Source organism: Colossoma macropomum, unplaced genomic scaffold (genome assembly GCF_904425465.1).
Source record: "Colossoma macropomum unplaced genomic scaffold, Colossoma_macropomum, whole genome shotgun sequence".
In the NCBI taxonomy this organism is placed as follows: domain Eukaryota; kingdom Metazoa; phylum Chordata; class Actinopteri; order Characiformes; family Serrasalmidae; genus Colossoma; species Colossoma macropomum.
In genome coordinates, this window is record NW_023496050.1 from 1,104,720 (window position 1) to 1,132,501 (window position 27,782).

General features: G+C 38.0%; 1 protein-coding gene across 3 annotated transcripts in view; it reads right to left on the minus strand.

The window, feature by feature from the left end:
- The window catches only part of LOC118804515, a 50,196-nt gene extending 28,346 nt beyond the window's left edge, over positions 1-21,850 (minus strand). For 2 of the 3 annotated variants that reach the window (XM_036565006.1, XM_036565004.1), the window contains exons 1-8: positions 21,718-21,850; positions 20,703-20,759; positions 13,885-13,956; positions 10,784-10,843; positions 7,112-7,474; positions 6,597-6,953; positions 3,198-3,287; positions 496-661 (exon numbers count right to left, since the gene is read on the minus strand). In XM_036565006.1, the coding sequence (XP_036420899.1) occupies positions 496-661; positions 3,198-3,287; positions 6,597-6,953; positions 7,112-7,474; positions 10,784-10,841 (1,034 nt within the window). In that variant the 5' untranslated portion in view covers positions 10,842-10,843; positions 13,885-13,956; positions 20,703-20,759; positions 21,718-21,850. The remainder of the gene's footprint in view (positions 1-495; positions 662-3,197; positions 3,288-6,596; positions 6,954-7,111; positions 7,475-10,783; positions 10,844-13,884; positions 13,957-20,702; positions 20,760-21,717) is intronic. The other variant, XM_036565005.1, reaches the window with a different exon arrangement.
- Between the last annotated feature and the right edge of the window lie 5,932 nt (positions 21,851-27,782).

A 27,782-nucleotide genomic window follows, 5' to 3' on the forward strand; every position in this document is an offset into this window, starting at 1 on the left:
TGACACTGAATTTGTGAACTGATAGTTTAGCATAACATAACTGTGTCATAGAGCTGTAGACTACTGGCTGATTGTTTTTTCAGTGTACTGATTATTAAATCTCCATTCATATAAGCCACACAGAATATGCTTTCTGGAGACAGATGATGTATGATCTGTTTATTCAGAGGTCTGAACTAAGAGTTTAGAGTTTAGCCCACTAGTGATTTCTGGTCGGTTTGAGCATGCATTGGAATAAAAACACAGAGAAGCTCCATATCATGGATTTGTGTTTTTTCTTTCAATGTCCAAATTCAGAGGCCAACTGCACAATGGACTTGGAGACCGGAGTCACCTGTGGCTTGGACAGCACGGCAGATGCAGGTGCAGCAGGATAGTTTATTGTTTAAGAGGTCAAAATAAAAAATAAACATCGTTCTTGCAAGTTAGCAGTGTAATATACTCATGGTCATTCTTTTATCCATCTGTTTAATAATATTTAGATGAAATACTCACTGAGCCTTTCTATAGTTTGCGATGGCTGGGATGAGTCTCTTGTAACCCTCTTCTGATGTTTTGTAATTCTTCAGGTTTAGTTCTTTCTTCACATGCTCTGAATGGAGACGCATGTAGGCTATGGCTGAGCACTGTGCAGGAGTGAGATCCTTTTTAGAGAATTTATCTGGAATTAGACAGAAACAGTGAAAGTCTTTCAGATACTACTGTCATTCAGTGACTGTAACTTTTTAAATAAATGACCCTCTGAATGGACCTTAAAGTGAACGGTGTTATTGGGTCACTTCTATTATAGATTAACAGTGGACTCATGAATATTAATTTACTATATGATTCTGTTGCATTTAAACAGTAGTTTGTCAGTATAATATATGCAAGTAATAAGCAATATTATGCAGTGATTTTTTTTTCTTTCTATATAGCTTTCAGTAATGTTTTAAACATTAAATTCTTAGAAACAGAAAAAATAGTAATTATGATTTTGTGTGAAAGATAAGATTCACTCATTAATTTTCATTCAGCAAGTGATAGAGAAGAAATTTTGCAATGTTTAAAATCAGCCTCTCTCAGTGAAGGTCCCCTACCAAAAGTGCTGTTACAACTTATTCCATTAAAGTGCAGGAGTTTTTAACAGTGATACATAGGTACAGATTATGATCTACACTTGCACTTGGATTTCAACTCTCTAACATTTTAATATTGACACTCTGGATTATGCGGAGTGCACACTTGTGGAAATCTCACTCTGAACAATGTTTAATATCAATAAAACTGAAATGCTTTTGAAAGTTAGAGATTTCAGAAAATAATTGAATTAGCTAGGAACGCTGTTTAGAAATAATCTACATTCCAAATGTCAATGAATAAAAATGATACAAATGAAAGGAGGTAGAAGTGAGATGTAAAACTGAGAAATGCTAAAGACTGCAGGGATCGTTGCAGACCATATGTAGAGTTGTTTAACATTCTAAAGTTACTGACTATTTACACTTTTTACAGTCACAGTGATAGGAACCGGTGGTTGCAATTTCTACATCACAAATAAATCCATTTTATTTACTATCCACAACCACCAGTGAACCTTCACTTGTCTTTTAAGTGTTTTTAAGTAATGTTGATAATGGTAAAATCCTGGTATATATGAAAATAATATTCTTTGTGGACTTTTTTGCCTTAATGCCCTGCATGTACTTCTCTGCCATGAATGGAGTTTAAAAATATGTTTTTGGTAAAACCTTATTTCAAAATTGGCATAAAGCAATGTCTCAGGGTTTAGGCACCTTTTGTCAAAGCATTTCATGTAATTACTTTCTCATGTAATAGCTTGTAATAAGCATTAAACTTTTTAGATGTTTGGTTTCTATCATCACCACAATAAAGAAATCTGAGTCACTAAGTTTCTCTACATCTAAGCATTATAATTCTTAATCATTTAATTATGACAAAATTTTGAGAAATCAGTGGAATTGCCCTTGAACATTGTCGTAGTATAATGTCATGAAAAAAATAATCAGCCGTAATTCCCTTTTTCTAGAATTCATGATTTGGTATTGATACAGTGAATGTATTTGTGTATGTTAACTGTTTACTCCTACAATGCTATAGTTGTTCTGGTCCTCTATGAATATTTCTGTAGTTGTTTTCACAAAAACACAATACCATGAACACAGATACAGGCTGAGCTGATGGGATGAAGCAACAGATAAACATAACTGTAAATAAATTACCCAAATTAATGGAAACACCTGCAGTAACCATGAATTCAGAGATTTTTACTCTGTTTTCCCACGGTAACATCTTAATTATTGTTTGTTTACTCAAGATCTCGTCTTATGTCATCATCACAACATAACAAATACATTTAAGCCAAAATTGTAAGGCAGCCCGAACACTATCTTTATATCTTTAAGCTTTCAAGTTAAACCCCTAATTTTTGACATCTCGTTTGATTAAAGAGCAGAGGCGCTAAAACACAGATCCACAGAGCAGGAAGTTTGGTGGAGGAGGAGAGTTTCAGCTCCTAAAAGTGTGAACTAAATAAAAATCAGGGTGATCATATATTGAGCATTTCAGTATTATTGAAGGTTTGTCTTGCATCCCACATAAATAAAACAATGTTCCTTATTTTTAAGATCATGGGAAAGAAACTTAAAATATCTACAATTTTAAGTCTAAGTTTAAAACATGAAAAAATGCAATTATTAGTCCTCACAATGCCTCACTCCAAAGATCACTGACTTGCTTACTTTTGAATATTGTTTTTGAGAACACTGAGAACATTATTGTAAAAAAAAATAATGAAAAAAATTATTGTTTGACCCAAATTTTGCTCAAAGAAAAGTCTGGCTGGACAATACAAGAACAATGATAAAAGAAAATTGTTCAATGGAGAAAAATAAAGAAAATTAAAGTTTGTGCTGTTCCATTTAGTGAATTAAAAGGAGGAGCTTGTTTTTACAAACCTAAAAGATAGTAATTCTGTGATGCAGTATTTTCTCTGTTTTTTGTTTTCTTGAATGTGTTTAGTGCAGAAGTCATTTACAAATAACTTGCCTCCTTTTCCTTGGCACTAAAATTGCACTAACATACAATTTTTCCATCAGTTGACATTAGTAAATTGCTGCAGGTTATTCATTTGCATTGTTTCTTCCTTTATTTTTGTTCCTAAACAGTGTCACATCCTAAAATGCATATTCATGTACCTTTTAAGATCCAAGCTGTAAATACTATTGATGCAATGGCAAAAACTGAAATGCAGATGATGGCAATCTTCCAGGCATGAAAACCTTTTCCTGAAATACAAACCAGACAAACTTTAACAGCAGGTACTTCACTTTAAGCTTAACTCAGTCAGTTCCCTTATTCATCATTTTTTAATAACAATGGTATGTCTACATTTTATATTTAGAGGAGATGATCACAGTAAATGTAATACTGTTTCTGTAAGCTAATGCTGCTCTTGTGAATGAATAGGTTTCAAACCATGTCCAGTCCATGTTTTACACCTAAAAAAACAAGATGTTTTCTGTCTTTACAGCAGAGGCACTCTGAAATTCAGCTACAGACATATTCCAATGTTTTGTTGATTTTCAGCAAACATACTTTAATCTTCTGTAAAATAGAGTGGTGCATAATCTCTGTTTTTTTGCTGAATAAGTAATTGTATTAAACAACTTTAAAACATGCAGATACTGTCTGTTCTCTGGCACCCAAACCTTGAAAATATTATGATGAAATATTATTCATTTTATTATAATTTTACAACTCATCTGAACCATCTGGACACTTCCGCTGTACAGAAAATGCTGAGAATTTTCTCCGCATGTTTCTATTTTGTGTACTGCAGCATTTATAGTTGTTCCTTCAGTAAATATTTAAAGTCTAATTCTGAATATTACTGGATTAGCCTGTTAGCCAGTTAACATCTCCTGTGCTGGGTTGCGTTTCCCGAACAGCGACGAACACCGCTGAACTAACAGAGTACAATGGATCTAACAAACATCCTTCTAACAATTGTTTCCCAAAACCATCTCAGCTCAGTCAGACCTCAATGGTCTGAACCACGTTAGTTGGAACCACCTTAATTTGAACTGCATTGTTTGATCTCTGCCTTTGATTTACAGCAAATAAACTGGCAAAATGCCTATGAACAGTAACTTGTTGGATAAAGTAGAACTTATTGCAGCAAGAACAAGCACGAAAATTAAGCTTTAAGTAGACCCATGAAAAGTAATATTACCTAAAGTATGCATGCCAGTCAAGCCTACAGCATTAAGGTCAGGCTACATCCATTTAATTCTTAGTTTAACCCTTAGAACCCTAAAGTAATTTTGCATGATTTTTTTGGTATTTTGGCCAATTAATATTTTAATCATTTACATGAGACAGATACACATACCATATGTTGTTACTTTTAGAAGACCCTGGGCTACTCAGATATGCTATTATTTCACATGTAAATGTTAACAGAATTTTTATTCTAAACTGAGTCAGTTTCTCACTCTGGCTTTTGGTTAGTGAGGGCAGGGTCTGCTGAGTGTTCTGGTGAATCATGTTGCTATTTTTTAACCATTTGTTTATAATATGAAAGCTAAAAGAAGAGATATATCGGCAACGAGTGGATTTTGGCTGATTTTGGAGCTGAATTGCTGGCTGATGGATGGTCACGGGTGGATGAAATCACTCTGGTTTGTGAGGGCAGGGTCTGCTGAGTGCTGTGATGTGTGAATCATGATACGATTTCAACCGTTTGCTGCAATATGAAGGCTAAAAGCAAGGCAGTTATATCAAGATTTTGGGTGATTTTCCAAACCGAAATACTTACTGATCTGTCTAGTGAGGGACGAGTCTGCTGAGTGTTCTGATATGTGAACCGTGTCTAAGTATTCTAATATATGAACAACGTCTGCTTAAACCATTCTGAAGTTATAAAAGCTAGACATCAGCTATGCACGTTTCCCACAAAATGCTTAATGCTTATGTTAATACTTAAAATATGCTTACTTTACAAAAAGTGCATGTGCAACATGCTAAAAAATTCCTTTAAATTTAAAGAAAGTCATACCATTGTATTAAGAAAGGAGATTTTATACCCAAACATGCAGTCTCTGGCACCTCAACATATTAACCCACTGTGTCGTATTAATAAAGGGTTCCTGGTTCAAATCTGACCATCAGTATTTTGTATTTTTGGGTGTCTACTCACAGTAACTACAACATAATATACATTGCAAGTTCTTAAGATGTTTTTTATAAATAAATATTAGGTATGTATACAGTAAACCGTTCATATTTTCACATATGGAGCAGCATCTCTGCCTTTTCTGCCTTTTCTGCCTCTTATTTGGGCCTCGTGAACTGCTGTTACTGCTTAGCACTATAATGCTTTCCTTACATTTAGTGTAACAAAGGTAAAATAACAAAAGCACCAGATTTGTCTCTTGCAGCAAATTATGGTAAACCATGTGGTCCATATATCTGGATTATACAAGAATCTTTTTTAATGTGGTCATATCAGATTCAAGCAGTATTTTATGTTTATTTTTTTGCACCTGTTGCCACTAAAAGTTATCTATATATCATACAAAGGTAATATGACTTGTAATATGACTAATATAACTTTAATTAAAAAAATAAGTTCATTCAGTTTTGTTTTTACTAGGCCTACATTTCCTTTCTCTAAATGATTTTCTATTCAACACTACTTCACTAAAGGTCTACATAGCACACGCCTAAGAAGCTTCTGGAAAAAAATCACTTCTCCCCTGTATTATTCTCCATTACACAACGTTTGCTTAATGTGTGAATATTAAGTAAATCAACAATACAACATAACACAATAAATCCAGTACAGCTTGATATAACAACAATATCATCTAACTAAGAGAATTCAAACTTCCGGAATTGATGTTGTATTCATCAGAAACTAACAGGAAACTAAGCTGCTAACTGCAGCCTCTGAGCTGTTGCTCCAACTACTCAACTCTGCAACACTAGTCACGAATGATCAGTTGAACTGAGGTTTTGAGGAAACATTCGCTCGTCTAACATTGGTTCTTCCGAATTTACCAACACGGTTACACAACTAAGCTTTCAAGAAACGCACCCCTGTGGTTGTTAAATAAAGCTGGGTTCCTACACAGGATATTTTTACAATGATTTGATGCCTCTTACTTTTTGAACTCAAAACATGTGACAGATTGGTGACTGCAAACATGACATGCATGCACTAATGAGATCCTGCATTTTCTTTCCTCCCCCAAGCTGAGCTATGCTGGAGTATCTTACTTTATAATGTCTCTGGGGGTAATGCAGAGGAAATCCTATACAAAACTCTGATTATGATGTTTCTTGAATTAAATGTTTCTAGAGAGAATGGCAGTACATCTAAGAGTAATTTTTTTTTTCACCTCCTATTTATAACCATTAGTAAGTCAGTGACTGTTACCATGGTAACTTGATTAACCAATACTGAGCACTGGGCAAAGCTAGTTTGTTGCTTACTGTGGTGATAAGAACAATGATCATTAAGGAATGTCATTTCTTTACACATAAATGATTGATAGGTAATGATAATACATTTATATTACGATAGTGCTTACCTTTGACTTCAACATAAATAGTTACATCATCGTCCCAGCCAAATGACTGAATGAAACATTTGTAAACTCCCTCATCAGAAGGTTGAACTTCTGAGAGTTTCAGTGAGGTGTTTCCTTTCTGCAGCTCTTCTTTAAACAGACCTGTCCTCCCTCTGTAAGATTCTATCTGCTGCTTATTGTTTTCTTTATTATATTCATACAGATGCACTATTGTGTTATATTGTGCCAATTCCAGTCTAATCCACTCTACTTTCATGCCCTCAGCACTGACTTTGGGCTGGAGAGAACAGGGCAGAACCAGATCTTCACCAGCTTCAGCAACAAGAGGAGCTTCCGGACCAACTACTTTTAAACGCACTGGAATAAGAAAGAATGTGGCCAATAAGTATATACTGTATATCAATGTATGATGTATTATCAGAATACATTATGTATATCAAAGTGCTTTACATAATAATAATAATAATAAGAAGAAGAAGAAGAAGAAGCCAGGTATTGAAACTGATGGCTCTCACCATTAACTTCTACATAAAGAGTGACGTCATCGTACCAGGATGTCGATTTGTCCTGAACAAAACACTTATAAGCTCCCTTATCAGAAGGTTGGACTGCTGAGAGTTTCAGTGAGGTGTTTCCTTTCGGCAGCTCCACTTTAAACAGTCGTGTTCTCCCTCTGTAAGATTTTACCTGCTTCTCATTTCTGTCCTCATGATCTTCATAAAGATGCACTAGTCTGTCAGTTTCACTCAGATCTGGTCTGAGCCATTCAACTGTCATATCCACAGCACTGATGTTGGGTTGGACAGAACAGGGCAGGACCAGGTCTTCACCAAGTTCAACAACAAGAGAAGCCTCTGGACCAACAACCTTAAACTGCTCTGCATTGAAAAACAAAATACAATATAATGACATCACAATTCAATAAATTGTTTACGAAAATGTTAACCAGTTTTACCTCTGCTCTTTTTCCAATCTGTTCCAGTCTAGTAGGCTTCTCCCTATTATATGATATATTACATTTGGTTTGATATGTTAATAAATATGCAAGGCTAATATTACATGAGTCATATATTAAAATATTCCATCATATATTCATATATTTTTTTAATGAAATGCTTCAGCCAATGTGTCTTCCAATGTGTGTTTGAACCATTGGTCAGACAGCATCGTTGAGCACATAAATGCTCAGTGCAGTTGTTAACTGTTTGAATTTCCCATGTCACCATGCAAGTCTGAATGGTTGATATATGAAATAACACTGAGAATCTGTGAGACAGTGACAGCACAGCTGAGACTCAAACCTTAGGGTCAAAAGGCCACCTGTAGTGCATGCGTCGTTAGAGACCTCAGAGAAATTACCACACAGGACTGCTCTAGGTTTTTAGTTTATTTAAAAGTATTGTAGTAATACTGTTACTTCCTTGTTAAGATTTGGTTAGAAGCTAAAGGGTTAAAATCTTGAAATTTCCGATGGAAAATTGTCCAATCAGGATTTTTTTTTCTTTGTGGTACCAAAGTAGGAGCTAGACTGAAGCTCTGAAGAAATGAGAAAATGACAGTGGAATCAACCAATCATTTTAATTTACAATAGGTTGGACGAATTTTTGTGAGAAAAAAAATTTTGGAGGCCTTCTGGGGGTACTAGATACACTATATTGCCAAAAGTATTCGCTCACCCATCCAAATCATTGAATTCAGGTGTTCCAATCACTTCCATGGCCACAGGTGTATAAAACCAAGCACCTAGGCATGCAGACTGCTTCTATAAACATTTGTGAAAGAATGGGTCGCTCTCAGGAGCTCAGTGAATTCCAGCGTGGTACCATGATAGGATGCCACCTGTGCAACAAGTCCAGTCATGAAATTTCCTTGCTACTAAATATTCCACCATTGTGTATAACTTTATCCACTTTCACATTTAGCCAAACATAAGAAAGTCAGGATACAACAACCCTTGCGTGTGTGTATATATATATAGCCCTATTTCCAAAAAAGTTGGGATGTTGTGCAAAATGTAAATAAAAACAGAACGCAATGATGTGATTCTGCCCTAAATAGCTCCCACAGTGAGGCCACTTCAATTTGCCTCATGTTCCACCCGGGCGGACAAGGCTGAGGCTGGTCTGATTGGCAACATGAGCACCTTTTAAAAAGAGCAGAGAGGCAACAGAGAGAGAGGGAGAGAGGGACGAGCAGCAGCAGTAGCAACGACAGAGTGAGGAGCTGAAAAGCTGGAGTGATAAAAGACTGACAAGCCTTGCTTGAAGCCACTGAAAAGTGGCCATCATATCTTAGCGTTGGTTTTGTTTCTGTTTGTGTTTTATTTATTTATTTATTTATTTTGGTGGAGAAAATAAAGAAAATGGCTGCTGCAAACATGAACCTTGCCTCCAGCGATGCCAACACACTGAGGGAGTCTCCGCGGCAGAAGAGGAGGCCATCAAGACCCTGGTTCCCCTGCACCTGGCCAGCTGGCAGGAGTTGCAGGCTATTTTCCAGGATGCTGAAAAGCAGTGGAAGTTTCCCCTCCCATCCCGGCTCCAAGAGTGCTCGGAGCTCTCCTCGTTTCCCCTCCCATTCCGGCTTCAAGAGTGCTCAGAGCTCGCCTTGTTTCCCCTCCATTCCTGCTCCGAGAGGGCTCGGAGTTCGCCTCCTTTCCTCTTCCCTCTCTCCTTGTGAACACGTCGCCAAAGCCCCGCCTCCTCGCAAACACGAAGCCGAGGCCCCCCGCTGTGTCTGCTGCCAGCACAGCCTCCCCTGACTGACCACTGAGGGAACCGCTACACAGGCCCCGTCTTTGTTCCCCCACCCTCCTGCCCTGCGAGTCTTTCCTGGCGAGTTGGGTGCTGGGGGTGACCCTGATGACAGTCGCAAGAGCCGTCAGGGAGGCAGGGTCCAAACTCCAAGCAAGGACAAGCCCAGCCGAGGACGGCGGGGAGAGAGCGACGAGTGAGTGGGAGATCGTCGCGCAAATCCCGACCACCGCCGAGGGACTTGAGTGACGGCGGGAGGAGGACGTTAGCCACGAGAGAGGGGAAGACGATGACGGCAACAAGAGGCACGAAAGCGGGAAGCGAGTCCCAAACTCTGCCGCCTAGGCCCTGCCCCCTGTTCCACACCGAGGCCACTTCACTCCACCTCACGTTCAATCCAGGCGGACAAGCTCTGGCGTGGGGCGGTGACGGGGAGGCGGAATAACGAGCTCTCGTTCCCTCTCAGCTCAGGTGAGCGCCTTTTAAAAAGAGCTGAGAGGGAACAGAGAGAGAGGGAGAGAGGGACGAGCAGCAGCAGTAGCGATGACAGAGTGAAGAGCTAAAAAGCTGGAGTGATAGCGTTGGTTTTGTTTTTGTTTGTGTTGTTTATTTGGTGGAGATAATAAATAAAGAAAATGGCTGCTGCAAACATGACCCTTGCCTCCAGTGCCCTCCTTGAGCCCGGGATAGCGCATGTCGTGCTACACACAAGTGTTCCTGAGTGCATGCAGTGATTTCCACTACAGAATTGTGTCTGTTTTTAATGCAGTGAAGCCTGAGGGCCCGAAGATCAGGGTCAGACAATATTGGTATTCAGCCCCTTACATACAGAGATTTTTTGGATCTTTTAAATATACTATGTACTATAGATTATGAGTTCTTTGTTATTTTATGTTGTTTTTGAATTGTTGCACTATTTGCCTGAGCAGTCTTTCATAGAGTGGTGAACCCCTCCTCATCTTTACATCTGAAGGACTCAGCCTCTCTGGGATGCTCTTTTATACCCAATCTTGTTAATGACCTGTTGCAAATATTCCTAATTAGTTGTAAGATGTTCCACCAGTTGTTTTCTTTTAGCATTATACAGCTTCACTGGTCTTTTCTTGCCCTGTCCCAACTTTTTTGGAACGTGTTGCTGGCATCAAATTCAAAATGGGCATATATTTTTCAAAAACTGACTTGTGGCAGAGGTGGCATCCAATGACAGAGCCACGTTTAAAGTCACTGAGCTCATCAGCACGATCCATTCTACTGTCAGTGTTTGTCTATCGAGATTGTATGGCTGTGTGCTTAATTTTATCCAGCTGTTAGCAATGATTTATTTATTTATCACTTTTTTCTCTCTCTCTCTCTCTCTCTCTCTCTCTCTCTCTCTGTCTGTCTCTCACACTCACACACACACACAGTGCATTGTATGGGATTGTGGATACGTACCTGCTGTAGTCCCTATTAATGCAGAGAAAATCAGTAGTGTCACACTGAGAAACTTCATCCCTGAAAGAAAATCTCTGATCAGCTGAACCTCAAACATTCTATTTATTAACTAAGCTTAACATAATAAAATGAAATAATAAATAAAGCATTAAAGGATGTCATTTGACTAGGAGCCCCCAAACCTTTGCATACAGCTGTATTAGAGGACAGCAAATAAATTTAATAAAAAATCAGTTGGAATATTAAACACACTTACATTCAAAAAATTCACTGAACAAGTCTGAGGTCTTTACGAGCCTAGCTAAGAATCTGCTTCTGGTATCAGATTTTTAGCATTTAACATGAAGAGAAAGAGGGAAAGCAAGCAAAACTATCTATATTATTGTCTGTAAGTACAGATTTTGCCCCAACATTCAACCTCACCAAGGAAGAGGCTAAACTAGCTAGGCTATTAGTATCAGACTTAGCACACTGCCTTGATGTTGTTATAGGAAACCATCAACCAACTGAGGAAAAGTTTTTTTTTTATCCTGATCAGCTTATTAAAGGTATTTGATACCACTTGGCATTTTATTAGATAAACTGAAGGTACAAAGTCTATGTCACAATATAAACTTAACAGCGTGTTTGTTATTATAGCGTTATTATAGTGATCATTTTATTAATGGGCATTCGAGGGGAAAAATTGGAAAAAATAAATGAAGCAGTAACTGTGCAATATATTTTCATAATATACTGGGTCAATCTGCATCACAATTATTGACCCATCTGAGTTTGGGGAACCACTGACCATTCTGAGCTTAGGGAGCATTTTGCCTTGCTGAATTTGAGTAACCCATAACTGTACTGAGCCTGTGGAAACAGTGACTTTACTGAGTTTATGAAGTTACTAAACCAGATAAATCTGAAGAGCACTTGAAGAGCACCGTACTGAGTCAGAAGACCCTTTTTTAAATTTACAACATCTGAGAAACTATTGATGCTACTGAGTCTTAGAATGAACCACTGAATGCTTAAAAGCCAGCAGCTCTTCTGAGTTGGAGGAACTACTGACTCTTATGAATCAAAGGAATCATTTACAGTCCTGAATCTAAAGAGCAGAGCTGGGCAGAATACTCAGAAAAGTGATGATGGCTGAATATTGAATACATTGTCCGAAATGTATTCAGTAACATATTACATACAATACGAAAAAGTAACTTATTCAAGACACAGGGGCTGAGGAGAAATTGATGCTTCTTGGTTTTAGGAGTCATTGTCCCTACTGAGCCTGAGGAGACATTTAAACTACTGAGCCCGACCTGGCCCTACTAAGTCTTAGAAACCACTGACCGTACTGAACCTAAGGAGCCATTGACTACTTCCTAAGTCTGAGTACAATGTATTCACCTTTCTGATTCCTAGAAATCACTGACCCTTTAGAGTCTGAAGAACAGTTGATTGTAGTTGTTTGGCTGAGGCCCTTGAATTATCAATTATTTTGACTGTAGATAAAATTAGTGAGACTGTGGTTCCTTTCGGGATTAAGGAAATGCTACAATGGTAAAAGTATCGAGTCTCAATTTTCTTAGGTTGTGGCTTTGGAACATGACATGCTGTGTTGGTTGTGTGGGTTTATGTCTGAAAATTAAATATAGGAAATGCTCAGTCCTTCTAATCAGACTGTTTTACCATATGTAAATATGTGATGACCCAAAGTATTGTTGTTGTTGTTTTGTTTGTGCTTGTCAATTAGTATGATTAATGAAATAATTTTACAAACCATTCTTTTTTCAGTTTCTGTTGTTGTCTGGGAAGCTGTTTAAATTGTTGTTTTGGGAGATAAATATCTAAATGTTTAGTGTTTTTATTTTTTTTTCTGTTTGTACAGGAATTTGTAGATAAGGAGACTGGACAGGTCTTTAGTTTTAGACCAGAGACCTACATAGAACTACATAGACATTTCAACAAATGATCACTTCGCTCCTTCCAAATTTAAAACTGAACACCAAAGTAGAGATTTCATTGCTGGTCTGTCACACCATCATCTGTGTCCACTTCTAGTTTTCAGCACTCTGCCTCCCTGTCCTTTTAAATGCCAATCTCTGTCCTTTCTCATCACCACCACTGGAACTCACTTAACTCTCAAACCTCTTACGTAGCTTCTTCAGTAGCTTTGGAACAGTGGGCGTAAAGGATACATGTGTGTACATGAGTGGTTTGTAAGCAGAATATCAGCGACATGCCTTGCTGAATAAAAGACATTACATAGCAACTTGAAACATCTACAATACCACTGTCCTCCTTCTAGCATGTTCTCTTTTTATCATCAAGAACGTTCCGATCATTTGACAGAACAAGACAACCTGTTCTACAGTCAGCAGTGTTAACTCCACATTCTTTGCCTCCAGTTCAGCCTTTTACTTAAAGTCTAGTTTAATCACATCAACTTTTAACTGCTTTAACTTGTGAGGGTTTCAAGAAGGACAGAATATATTCCAGTTTGGTCAGCAGTGCTAAATCATAACAAGAGTCATGTATAGTGCTATGTGGCCAGTGGCTTTAGTGGTATGTGGTCTGTAGTTTCAGTGTCTCTGGTTACCAGGTTCAATGCTGATGGTCAGTAGATTCATTCTTGTGTAGATTCATTTCAGTGCTGTGTGATCAGTAGTTTCTGTGCTGTATGGTAAGTAGCTTCACTGCTCTACTGAAACATGTCTGTTGCTACAGTGATCCATGATTTGGGTGTGAAGGAGCTCAGCAATGTGTTCTGCTAAGTATTTTAAAAACATACAGATCCAGGCTTCACACACTGAAGTGATGAACAAATGCCAATATTGAACCAGCTCCACCTGTGTTAGTTGACACAAGTATGAAAATTTTGGACAACATAAAAATATTATGCCTCACAATCTCTTATTAACGATCACTAAGAATTTACAGATCACAGCACAGTCCAGCTTAGCCCAGCATTAAAATAGGCATCACACACATTGTACATAGATAGCTAGATGGACAAATGATCACATGATTCACTGAGCTGAAAACATCCTGTCTTTCAGTCTAAGAGTGTGTTGAATATCCGAAAGCAGTGCGAATGTAAGAGCTGAGAGCAGCGTTACCTGTTTCTGCAGTCAGTCTTCAGATTCTTCAGTTAGAAAAGTTCAGATTCAGTTTAATCAGGAGATCCAGAGCTGCAGCACAGAACAGACACATCAGCTCATACACACACACACACACACACACTCACATCATCTCTATTTCAGCACTGCAGCTTCTCACTGTACACCACTTTACTGTGTTACACACCTGCACACACACTCTGCTTCTCCACTGCAGTCGAGACTGAATGATCATCTGCTGCACTTTCCTTTTCATTACAAACACAAAACCAGCCTAAACTAGTTTAACTCACCTGATAACACAAGTGTATCTGAAGCCATATCAAATTACGTTCCTTGTGTGTGTGTGTGTGTGTGTGTGTGTGTGTGTGTGTGTGTGTGTGAGTAAGAGAGAGAGAGAGAGAGAGAGAGAGAGAGAGAGATTGTAGTTGTGTTTATAACTTGTTTCATTCCAGTTCGAGTGTAAACCTGTTTGTGTGTCTGAAGCTGAACTACATTTCTTCAGAAAAACATCAGATTCCACAGAACAGCAAACCACATTCCACACACAGGAGTGTCTGAGCTCATTATTACTGAGAGTGTATTATACACAGATCAGAGTCTATATTCAGTGGAGTCTAAAAGAATGAATGAATGTTGTTTATACATAAAGTGTATTACCTTAATCTCACAATTTAAAAAAAAAAAGAGAAAAATCCAACCTTTAATTGGAATAAATTTACTCTGAGATTTTTTTTTTAACAAAACCACATGTGCCAGAATTATTGGCACCCCTGCCATTTCAGTGCTTTGGTCGACCTCCTTTTGCCAATAAAACAGTGCTTAGTTTTCTCATATAACATCTTATATGACTGAAGAACAAAAAGCAGGGAATCTGAGCCCATTCCTCTTTACAGATCCTCAAACAAAAAATAACTAGTTAAGCCATCCTGGAAAGGGTCAAACAGATCAAACATATACAACAGTGGTTTTCAGCCCGTGAGCTGTGACCCTTTTTTTAATGCAAAAAATAGGTATAATACGCATTTAACTAAATGAAATTTTAAATATGACAATTATTGTTAACTGTTTGCAAAAAATGAGGCTATGAAACCCAACAACACCATCACTCAGAGACTAAACACAGTGAATATCTCAGTGATTATCCGGTAACCCTTTCTTTTAGTCCCCTAAGTTCTAGGTATTAACCAGATAAATGTGAGGTACAAACTCCAAAGTACTAGGTAATTATTTTAGATGATGAGATGGTAAGTACCAGGATAGTCTAAATTAGTTATACTAATATGTCTCACAGGTTCTAGGTATTACCCAGGTAAGTGTGAGGTACAAACTCCAAAGTACTACGTGATTATTTTAGGTGAGAAGATATTAAGTACCAGGATAGTCTACATGAATTATTATGAAACATCTCACGGGTTCTAGATCAGGCCCATGGGCCTTGTGTTTGACACATGGGTACTAGATTGTCAATATTAGAGGGAATGTATCTGTGTGTTATAATGCATTTACCTGGAACTTCAAAAGAATAAACAGGATGTGAGTAGGAGCTCAGGTCACTCAAATCTGTAGAGTCTTAAATAGTATGTATCTGTCTATTACCTAGATACTAAACTGAATCTGAACAGGGACTCTTTCTATGGTTTTACTGAGTTCTTACCACAAAGTTCAGAAAAATTGCCACTTGTTATGCAAGTGTAAATGGACTGTAAGAGAAAGCAGGATTCAACACAATGGTAATACCTGTTTATTAAAACTTTTTGACAACTCTGTTTTTCTTTTCTGTACATTGTAATTTACAAGAATTATTGTGTCAAAAAATAGAGTTGTCAAAAGGTTTTAACAACTCTTACATCAAAGAGTATTCTTCTGTGATACAGTGTTATTCAAGGTAATAGATTTTATACTACCTGAACAATTATAACATGACTTTCCCTTGTGAAAAAGTAACTTAAATAGTGCTTTAAAAAGTTATATATTGATTTTATGTTATGGTTTATCTGTACTTAGTATAATAGTCATGTGTTATTTTCACCACTCTTATGGTATAGTTTGAGTAAACAGGTCTGTGCTGCCAAACTGAACTCTAAATATATATTAAAAGAGTTTTTAAATTATTTTTGTATTACTCGTACTACAGTGTACTCAAATATATGCTTAGCATACCAACTTAAACTTTTTAATTTTTATTTTAATTCGATGCTCATTGATGTCTATGTTAATAGCTTTGGATTAACCCAGTGGCTCCCAATTCTGGTTCTGGAGACCCCCCTGCCCTGCACGTCCTGCTCCCAACATGACTGTCCAACACAGCACCAGGACCAACCGTGCCAAAGACATTTAGAGACACTGGACACACTTTAACATTTGTCAAGGTGTCATATCCTGATGATGTTCTGACCCCAGATAAACTTTCCTAGTCAAGAAACTGTTGACTGTGTTTTTAACTGTTGTGATTGTGTTTGTCTGAAAAATGTGAAAAATTTAACTTTGGGGAAAATGTAGTCACTTTTGAAAAAAATTTGAATTACTTGTTGGAGTATTACATAAATATGTTAGGTGTGTTAGAGGTTTTTAAGAAATGTTGTTTATGTGCTGTTAATACAGAAATACAGTTCAGAAGACAGTATTTATAGACGTAAACTATTTGACCATCATGATCATCTCATATTACAAATTACAAAGTATAAAATAAATGGTCATTCAACTGTATATTCCAGTGAACTTAAGTAGTGTTAGAAGGTTACATATACAGTTCTGTGAAAAAGTATTTGTCCCTTTCCCAATTTCATCCATCTTTCCGTATTTGTCACAGCCGGATGTTTCAGATCATCAAACTATTTTTAATATAAGACAAAGATAATCCAAATGAATAAAAAATGCTGTTTTGTATGATTTCATTTACTGAAGGAAGAATGCTGTTCAAAAATGCTGTTCTACCTGGCCCTATGTGAAAAAGGTATTATCCCCTTAGCTACTGAATTAACCAGTTAACCAAATTCAGTAGACAATTGTAGACAATTCAATTTTATTAGCCACACCCAGACATGATTACTGCCAGATCTGTTGAATCTAAATATCACTTAAATAGAACCTGTCTGGTAATGTGAAGTGGGCTAGAAGGTCTCAAAAAGCACAACATGATGCCACGTTCTACATACAGATGCGGAATAAAGTCATTGAAATCTACCAGCCTGGAAAGGATTACAAAGCCCTTGCTAAGGCTCTGGGACTCCAGCAAACCACAGTGAATTCCATTATCTACACATGGAGAAAACTTGGAGAAGTGGTGAACCTTCCCAGGAGTGGCCAGCCTACCAAAATTTCCAAAAGCTACCAAAAGCTAATACCACATTCCACCATAAGAACATCATACCAACAGTCAAACATGGTGGTGGTAGTGTTATTGTCTGGGGCTGCTTTGCTTCTTCAGGACCTGGATGAATTGTCATAATTGACGGAACCATTAATTCTGCTCTCTATCAGAAAATCCTGAAAGAAAACTTCCACCTCTCAGTTTGGTTGGGTTATGCAGCAGGACAAAGATCCAAAGCACACAAGCAAGTCCACCTCTGAATGACTCAAAAGAACCAAAATTAAGGTTTTGGAGTAGCCGAGTCAAAGTCCTGACTTGAATCCCATTGAGATGCTGTGGCAAGACCTTAAACGGGCAGTTCATGCTCGAAAATGTAGCTGAATTAAAAATGGGCCAAAATTCCTCCATAGTCATGTAAAAGACTCATTGCAAGGTATCACAAACATTTGATTACAACTGTTACTGCCAAGGGTGGCACAACCAGTTATTAAGTTTAGGGTCAATTACTATTTCATGGGTGATATAGGTTTTGAATAAATTTACATCTTCAATGAATGGAATGAACATTTGGAAGCTGCATTTTGTGTTTACTCATGTTGCCTTTATCAGATATTAAAATTTGTTGGCTGTATTAGCAAAATTAGCAAAAACAGAAGAAATCAGGTGAGGGGCAAATACTTTTTCACAGCACAGTATTGTTCTGCAAATGATTAAAGGTGAATGGAATCTGATTTCACCAGAACTGACAAATGATGTGATACTCTGAGGACTGGACCCATGAATGATCTGCAAGCTGTCTTTCCAACTCTACCATGCAAGGGAAGACTGAACTAGTAGCGAAATTTGTGGAATGTCTTTGTGTCGCTAGGAGCAATTACAGTGGAATGCAGTCTGGTGCAGTTTGGGACAATATGCTCAGTTACTACATTTGCCAATGGTTTGGACAAGCACACTGATCAAATGGCAACTACATCATGTATTTACTGGGAGAACAGAATCTTCACTGAACTGGTCACTCATGACAAACACACTGAGCGAATCTTAAAGGTTCTGTACTTCAGTGCACTCAGATGGCATATTATTAGGGGAATCCTCAGTGAAGGGGACCTGGTTTCAGGGGTGGCTCGAATGCTAGTGGAAAATTTGTATGTTACAACTGTAATGAAGTTATTAATTTTGCAAGAGAATGTCCACCTCAACCTTCAGAGGAGATGGGACCTCAGTCACCACACCAATTCATAGTCTAAAACCCTAGAGAACAGCAGCTGCAGGGCCAATTCTCAGCATGAAACACAGCAGGAGAGGTAGGATGTGGTTTATTTCTGAAAGTTGAGGGGAAACAATTAATTTTTTTGGAGGACACAGGAGCCACACATTCAGTAATTAACACTCAGTTTGGTTTGAATTTGAAATCAACCACAAACTCTATTAGTACAGTGGGTTCATCAGGCCTCCCTTTTTTACATTTAGTACCAGTTAAATTAGCACTAAAACTATCTTGCATCATTTTTTGCTTACTCAAGCATGTCCAGTCAGTATACTTGGTAGAGATCTGTTAGGACATCTGAATATATCAGTTGATATCTGTGAAACTGAATGTGACATTACCTCAAGTTTGTATCCTTTTTTGACAGGTGATTATTTTTATTCAAGGGATGTCACAGATGAGAAAGTGTATGAAGAAGGCAATTTCAGTAATCAGTTTGTAAATTGAGAAAAGCCTGATTTTTTGCATTGCATGTTCTATGTCTCCAAAGGGCATTAAGACCAAGAACAACCTATAGAAAATTTAAATAACTTTGATTAATATTAGCCTATTTCACTATGCACAGCACTACAATCCCCATCATGCACTGCAATGTAATTTATGGGACAAAGAATTCTACCGCATCACTCATGTCACCAAACACACTAACTGCGTTTCAGCAGCAGTCCAATTAATATAAACAGCTAGCTAGCTAAAAAAGAGGACAAAAAAGTGGACAGTAAACACAGACGGGCAGGAGCTTGAATACCTTTGTACTTCCAATAGGGGAAAACCTGTCTTTGTGGAGATAATGAAGCCGTAATGTAAGAATAAAACATTAGGCACCACTATGAGACAAAACACCATGACAAACATGGAGAGATGGATAGACAGCAGAGGCAACAGACAGTGGTAGAGATGATGAAGGGCCTTGAAGCTCAGCAGGCTATTGTTACAAAGGCAAAATATCAGAGCAATAACGCAGTAAAAGCCAGTTTTATAGTGGCAGAAAAAATTGCTGAATCAGGCTAACCTTTTACTGAGGGTGCTCAGAAAAAAGGCAAGCATATGCAAATGTGAGCCTTAGCAGAAACGTAGTGGCTGATCGGGTGGATGAGTTAGCCACCAATTTTGAATATTTCAAGCATTCATGTAACATTTCAAGGTCTACACTATGGCCAGTTCTGGTTATAGCAATATGTTATTTTACAATGAAATAAAACCACAGATGTTCTCTGACTCATGGATTTGATGAGATTTTTTAATATGGCCCCTTTTGTGGTTGAGGTTGACACCCGTGATCTACAGCATATGCTATTGTAAATTATTTTGAGGTTGTTGAAAGTAACAAACTTCTCTTATTCACTCTAATCTAAGTCTGTATCTTTGCTGTCTGTACATGCAAGGCATACACAACTAATTCTGACCCTATTTCACTGGGCAATACACGCACTGACTCTGTGGCCACGGACACTACACTGCTCTCTCTCTCTCCGCCACTGCAGATGTTGTCATCCTGTCATGCTGAACAGGCTGACTCCTCTAATCTCTCTAATCTCTCTCTCTCTCTCTCTCTCTCTCTCTCTCTCTCTCTAAAGAGCTTAAGTTCATTGGAGCAGGACTGCAGACTACAGAGATCTTTTTGTACTAAGGACCTGTCTACATGACTGTAGTTTGATTCTGATGGACTCACAGCTTTTCTGGCTGTGTGCTTTCCCTTTTTGGTAAAACTAAAACATAGTTCTGACCATGTCTTAAAGGGTGCTGTGTTAAAAGCAGTAAACAAACATTGTGTTAATTTTATGCAACACAACATTGGCAAAAATTCACAGACCAATCAATCAGCTGATCCAACTCCAAGTTTTCCAATAAAGCATATTATAACTGATTTTATTGAATTGACATTGTGCCAAAACTACTGGTACTAACTGTGATTGACATGTTCAGTAAATATCCAGAATGCTTTGCATGCAGATAACAGGATGCACAGGCAGGGGCAAAATGTTTACTTAGGGAAGTAATTCCCACATTTGAAGTACCGGTGAAATTTCATGAGATAATGGTGCACATTTTGTAAACAAACTGATTCAGCATCTTTCTCGTACTTTGAATCTGTACTTTGAAGTCTGCAGGGGCTGTGGAACATCTGAATCAGACCATTAAGGAAAAATGTTGAAGGTAATGGCTGACACAGGTCTAAATTGTGTGCAAACTCTGCTAACTGTTCTGATGTGCATTAGGGCAAGACAGAGCACTAACCTCGCTGGACTTGGCCTTGGCAGGTGATGCTGACCACTCCTTCTGCTGTTGGAGTTGCTGAAAGAGACATTTGGATTCACTGCTTACACTACAGGAAAGTTTCAGACAACTTTGTGTCAATGATGGAATCAATTGTACCTACATAACTGTAGTATGGCCTCTGCTAACCTGGGATCAGGAAATGGATGCTGGAGGCAGCGTGAATATGCTTTAAGAAGACCAATTATATGATAGATTGAGGGCAGAGGGATGGGGGAGGGTTTGTTGGGCTATGTTCTAGCTTTGTTCACCTGTAGTACAGTCAGAGAGGATCACCTTACATAGTATATAATCTTTGGTGCAGCTGGTCTAGCCGGTCCAACTGACAGGTCAGACTATTGGACAGAAAACGTCCCAGTATGCCCAATGTATAAAATGTATGCTCATGTCACACAACAGCCAGGGCTGAAGAGAGAACTGTAGATCCCTACTTAATTAAAAGTACTGTTACTGTAGAGAAAACATACTTGAATACAAGTAAAAGTATTAAACTAATATATTAATTAAGCACATCATATTACAATGAGTTACAATGAACATGACAGTGACTCAAGGACATTAACTGAACATTAAGTTTGTTTTGACTAATACACTTGATGTATCAACTTTTATTTATTGGACCTTTAACTTTCTGAAGTGGTTTAGTCGACAATCATATAACCTGCAGCTACTTCCTTTATAACCTGGCCTGATATTCATCTTACTCGCTCATTTTCACTCTTTCTCACTGCATTCAGAGTCTGAAAATGAAACACATATACTATAGGCTCGTTCTAACTGCATGAACATTTATTTATATCATGAAATAAAGCATCAAATAAAACTAACTTATTTACTACCACAGTAGAAATGAGCCAGACTTCTTTCGATTTTATCCACAGCCTGCAGTATCTGCATGTGAAACCTGCTTCAACAAGTGTTCGACAAAAGTGAACATTTAGGGGTTAAACAATTCTCTCCTGAATGAAACTCTTACCTCTTTATAAACGGTGACTGTGTAGCTGTCTTGTTCCAACACTTCACCGCAGTTCACTGTCAGACACACTCACTGCTTTAAAGCCATTTCACGCAGCGGAAGTTTGATGTGTGCAGCTCATAAACAACAAAATGTCGGACTGCTCACTCTTTCACTTTTGGTTTGTAGCTCACAGCTCGTTCTTACACAACAGCCACTGGACACGCCTCTGTAGCCTAGACTACATCTTTATTATGACTTATCAGTGTGTACAGATTCTGTGTCATGTGTGGTGAGTAATGAGGATGTAAGTGCGAGCAAACTTTAATACACCAAACAAACTAGTAGAAACACTGAGATGATACAAAATAACAAACTGCAAGGCTTTAAATCAAGAAACACATTAAGTAAACCAAACACAGGGCAGGCACATAACCACTACATGTAACAAAGTAACGTAACATAAAGCAGACTAGACACCCAAGCACTGAAACAAAAGGCTTGATAAAAGCTAGAAAGAACAGGAAACACCTGGGAGATGGAGGAGACAGAAACTACAAACAGGTGTGAATCCTAATAGGGAAGGAGGGAAAAGGGCAGAGCAAAGGAAACAAGACAAAAACAAAAGCACATGCCAAAAAACACATGGCTACAACACAGGGAAAGAAACAGGCACACTCAGAAGGACAATGGGGAAACTACATTCTGCTTCATTCTGCTTCAGTCTCATACTATGTGTTCACATAATCTGCTGCATGGAAACTGTAACACTTTACATTTTATCAGTATTATTTTTAATCAGAATTACATTGATTTATCAGCATTGCTGGTGCCAAAATATAAGAGTTGTGAATTCAGTGTACCAAACTACACCTAGCAGAAGTAAACAGCTTGTTAAGGCAGTTTTTTAGGATGGCAGTTTAAACTTTTAACATTTCCCAAATGTCTCTTCCTGACAGCTCAGTATTACTTGTAGTCATCATCCAGTACCTGATCCAACTAATCAGTGCTTAAATCAGGAGAGCTGGTGATGGAATTGAACAAATCCATGAAATGACTGGGAGCATCAGGAGAAATTTGGAACCAAACTCCGTACTAGCTCCGTACTAGCTCACAATGTTTTCTGCCCTCTGCCCAATGATTCTGGGATGGGCTCCAGCTTCTAATATATATATATATATATATATATATATATATATATATATATATATATATATATATATATATTTGATGTGCAAAATTGTCAGTAATAAAAAACCACAAATAACAGTTATACTTAAAATATATAGTAAAGCAGGCATGTCAAACTGGGGATCTTCTGGGTCAATGTGCTGTGCAGATTACTGTTGACCCTCATCTAATGCTCTGAATTCAGTTCATGAAGGTCTTGCTAATTACCTCATGATCTGAATCTGGTGTGTTTAATGAGGCAGTCTGCTGAAGTCTGCAGCGTTTAGGCCCATGAGGACTGGAGCCTGACACATGTGTAGTACAGGATGTGTACTGATTACTTGTGTACCAATTTTCACTTAGAAAATCTACAGAACATGTTATTAAATTTTATATTCATATTCATCTTGAATGTGCTTTTTTCCCATTAAAAATATTACATAACATTAGAATGAATACAAAGAAACATAATGAATGTAAAGAATGTTGATATGTTAGCTTTACATGCCATTTGCTGTGATGCTTAAGACTTTTGCAGTATTTTACGTAAGCTACTTTTAAAAATGAAAAAAAAAATATATACATACTGTAATGAACTGGGTTCTCAGAAGAAACTCTGAGAATCTGAGACTCTGAAACCACGGTCTGATGTCTATAACTCAGCAACAGTATACAAGACAAGAGGGGAAAAATTATGCTAAGGCTCTTTATTGCCCCTAGATTGACTGTTAGCCTAGCTTTATCCCTCCTTTGTTTACAACTAGGCTATGTGAAGTTTCTGTCAACAAACCCCCAACAGAAATATAGCCCCTGCCCTTCAAGTTAAGAGTCCAACAAAAGAAAGGCATACGAGGGGGTTACTAAGCACTAAATTAACTCAAGCATTGCATTAGGACCTTTTAGAACAGGATATTTTTTAAAATTGAATAAAACAGGTGTGACTGACACCACACTGCACCCCCTTTGTTCAACAGCAGAGACCCTGCTGCTTACTAGTCCCACCAGACTGAAGCTTTGAAACTTCTATGAGTCCGTCACCTCCTGTTTGAGGGCACCTGGCATGACGGGGTACCTGACGTCCCCATGGGCTTAGCCTCTGGGCTGTCCACTGCGGCCACTGGGGCTATGTGGTCATCCTGGGTCACAAATGCTGCTGGAGCTTTACCAGCCAATGAGTCATTTAAGGCCTAACAAGCTACATAAGGGACATTACAACTGGAAGGGTGTCCAAAAATTTGCACATGCTACAAGTACTATTTTAATTTTACAGTAACCTAGCCCACATATCCATGTGGGCCCCACATGGGCTAATAATGGGCTGCCAATCGGGCCCTCTTCGGGCAGTTTAGTTGGGGCCCACAAAGATTTGTCCAGTTGTTCCATATGGGCCCTTTGCTTGTAAGCCCATTGAGGCTAATGATTGGGCCAGGGTGAGCTACAAATGTGGCTTTCACGAGTAATATGGGCAGTAAACCTTGACCCCAAGTAGGTTTCTTTTGATATTTTAAATGGCTCCAAGCCCTTTCAGTTACAATGTCTAACTGTCAACAGGCATCACGTTTCCATCACAAAATGATCCAACACAGAATGCCATGTCAGTGTTTTTCATTAGAGTAAGCAGCTACAAATACATGGATATCACTTTATAAGCAAACTGCAATCATTCTAATTTCTACTAACAACCTTGTGTTTCAATGATATGTTAGCAACTAGCTAATAGTAGTTTACAGTAAATACCCACACTAGGCTAACTGCTACCTTTGACAACTGTAGCTTTAAAATAGGTATTTAATGTTGTGTGTGTGTGTGTGTGTGTGTGTGTGTGTGTGTGTGTGTGTGTGTGGTGTAGGACTCCAACAGTGTGTATACTTTCAGTTTCAGTCCTACCAGTGAGGTGCTAGGTATGTATTACTTGTTAAGTCCTGATGTAACTTTAAACATTGTGCTGTAGGCTTTGTAAAATTCGGAGTAAATACTGCTGCCTAATATTAAGTTTTCCTTTGACGAGATACTGTTTTGTCCATATATCAGAACAGTAAAGTGGTCAATGATTAAATAAGGTAAAATACACAAAGTTAAAAAATAACCATTAAATACCATTGATGTGCATTACCAGCGGCATCTACTGTGCAGTTTTCACAAGTCCCGATGTAGCTTCAGTTGTCTGCATGCAGTTGTCTTTTTGTTTTTTAATAGGTGATCACCACTGCTTACTGCAAGATCATCCAAATTCACAGAAGTAAGAAGAAAGGGGTTTCATGGTCTGATGTCTTTAGATGACTCCAGTGACTCTTTTATGGGCAAGTACAGAGAAGAAATGAGGCTGTAGAACCTCTTGGAAGGTAGAATAGCAATTTAAAATTTAATTTATCTGAGTTATTTACACATTTACGAATTACCCTTTTCCTAAGAGTGTAGCATATGCAAATATACAATGCACAGATGTTATCTAGACCCACCTGATGACATGTATGTTTGATCTGAAGGCTTAGGCTTATGTGCTTGAAATGTATTTCTAAGGCAAACATAAATATGTCATTTTTAAAGATATTTTTTAAATGCCCCCCCCAAAAAAAAAGACAAATAACGGTCAACGAGGTCTGCTCAAAATGCATTCATTATGTGCTAATTTAATTCAGAATGGACTAACAGAAACGCTCCAAAATTAAAACCTCTTTATTAACTTACATTAAAAATTAAGAACTTCTTCAAGCCTGTTGGAAAAGTGTAGTTGTTGCGCTGTTATGCTAAAATGCTAAATCTGATATCAGCACAATGATGCAAAAGAATTAAATTTCAGTATCTGTAGCACAAACAGGTTTTGTTTTCATCTTGAAGATTTAAGTGAGACAAATATATTAATGCGTCAGAGAAAGCACTCATATAGAGGTTAGCAAAAGCTTCTTATGATGTTTTGCTGCATATTAAGACTCCCAGATAAGGTGACTCCCTCCATTCTGTTTGACCACCTTCTGCATCATCTTCAAGAGATCAGCATGACTATATCCTCTCTTTAAGTCAATGTGACTGTTGCTGTACTTAGCGATGGTCTCCTTTATCATTTTCTCCTGAACAGTGTTAGAAATTCGGCAAGAAGAGTCAGGAGACTGGAGCTTCAGTGTTGACTGGAGTTTATTTCCACATACAGAGTAGGGGTACAGCATGGTCGATTAGCAGTTAATCAGCAGGATCAGGAGTCTAGTCTTATTCACGTGCAGACAATCATGCACGGGCACAACTTGGTTATCAGTGTGTCACCAGTCTGGTCTGGTCACCAGTCTAGTCTAGTCCAGTCTGCGGTCCAGTCTGGAGTCCAGTCTGATGAATACATGGTCTGACATGGTTTAAGTAGAGATACTGGGGGTCGGGGGAGGAAGCAAAGAGGGAGGGGAAATAGGTGACAATCAAAAGGTTGGGGAAGAAGGGGAAGGGGGTCTGGGGTCAGGGAAGACCCCAGGGGTAAGGTGAGGTTGTTCTCACCTCAGGGGGAACAATACAGATAAACACCAAAAGGCACACAACTGTAAGACAATACAGCTAACACAACAAAAAGACAACATGGGTTAGAGCATAGAAGTTAAGCAAACGTGAAAAGACCTATACTTTCTCTCAACTTCAATTCGGCTTGCTGTAGTAAACTGTATTAATGACAAGCTCTTTAAGGCATTTGGCTCACCATTTTGGTCCCAACAGAAAAAAAATCTACAGATTTCTTAATTTTATTTGTGCAAAAGATTCATTTTAAATCATGGCCCCCAGAGTAAAGAAACCAATGACTATCATGTGACAAATGTTTTAAACTTTAATACAATTCAAATTCTACTTGTAGTAAGTTGCAATAATAGGGCACATATTAAACATTATATATTTTATTTATTTTATATATATAAAAAATTAGGCCTTACACTAAAGAGACTATGGATTTTTTGGTATTGATGTTTTAAACACTAATTAAAACTGGAGCTGTTTTTTTAAGTATTTTGTGAATTTAGAATATTAATCATAAATCAACAGAACAATGAATTTAAATTCTGGTGCTGTAATAAGTTACAATTACAGGAAGGTCTTAGTTGCTTGGGTTTCCTCTGGCCCTACGGTATAGACGCTATTGAGATTTTGACGTTTACAACAAGACTTGTACATGAGGACGCGCACTTTGTGGACGGTCCCTTACTTTGGTACGTGAAGATCCGCTTAATGGCCTGTTCAGTCGGGGGTAACTTGTCCACAATTTCTTTTAAAAAGCAATTACAATAAAAAGGAAATAGTGTAGTCATGAGCTTGAGTTCTGTGGAGAAAGAATATGTAAGAAAACATTTCGTCATATGCTCTCTTAACGCTGCTGACATCGGAAGTGCGAATGTGCGTCGAATCTCGAATATAAAACCAACTTTACCGCGGTCTGTCATGGGACTCGGTGCGACGGCCGCGTATAACGGGATCTGATATTTATCTTACTCGCTCATTTTCAGTTTCTTTCACTGTCTGAAAATGAAACACATATACTAAAGGCTCGTTCTAACTGCATGAACATTTATTTATATCATGAAATAAAGTATCAAACAAAACTAAGTACTTCCACAGTAGAAATGAGCCACACTCCTTTGATTTTTTCTCTCCTGAAAGAAACTCTTACCTCTGTATAAACGGTGACTCTGCTGCTGTCTTGTTCCAGCGCTTCCCCGCAGTTCACTGTCAGACACACTCACTGCTTTAAAGCCATTTCATGCAGCTTAAGTTTAATGTGTGCAGCTCATAAACAACAAAATGTTGGACTGTTCACTCTTTAACTTTCACTTTGTAGCTCACAGCTCTTTGTTACACAGAAGCCACTGGACACGCCTCTGTAGCGTCCACTACATCTTCATTATGACTAATCAGTGTGTACAGATTCTGTGTCGTGTGGTGAGTAATGA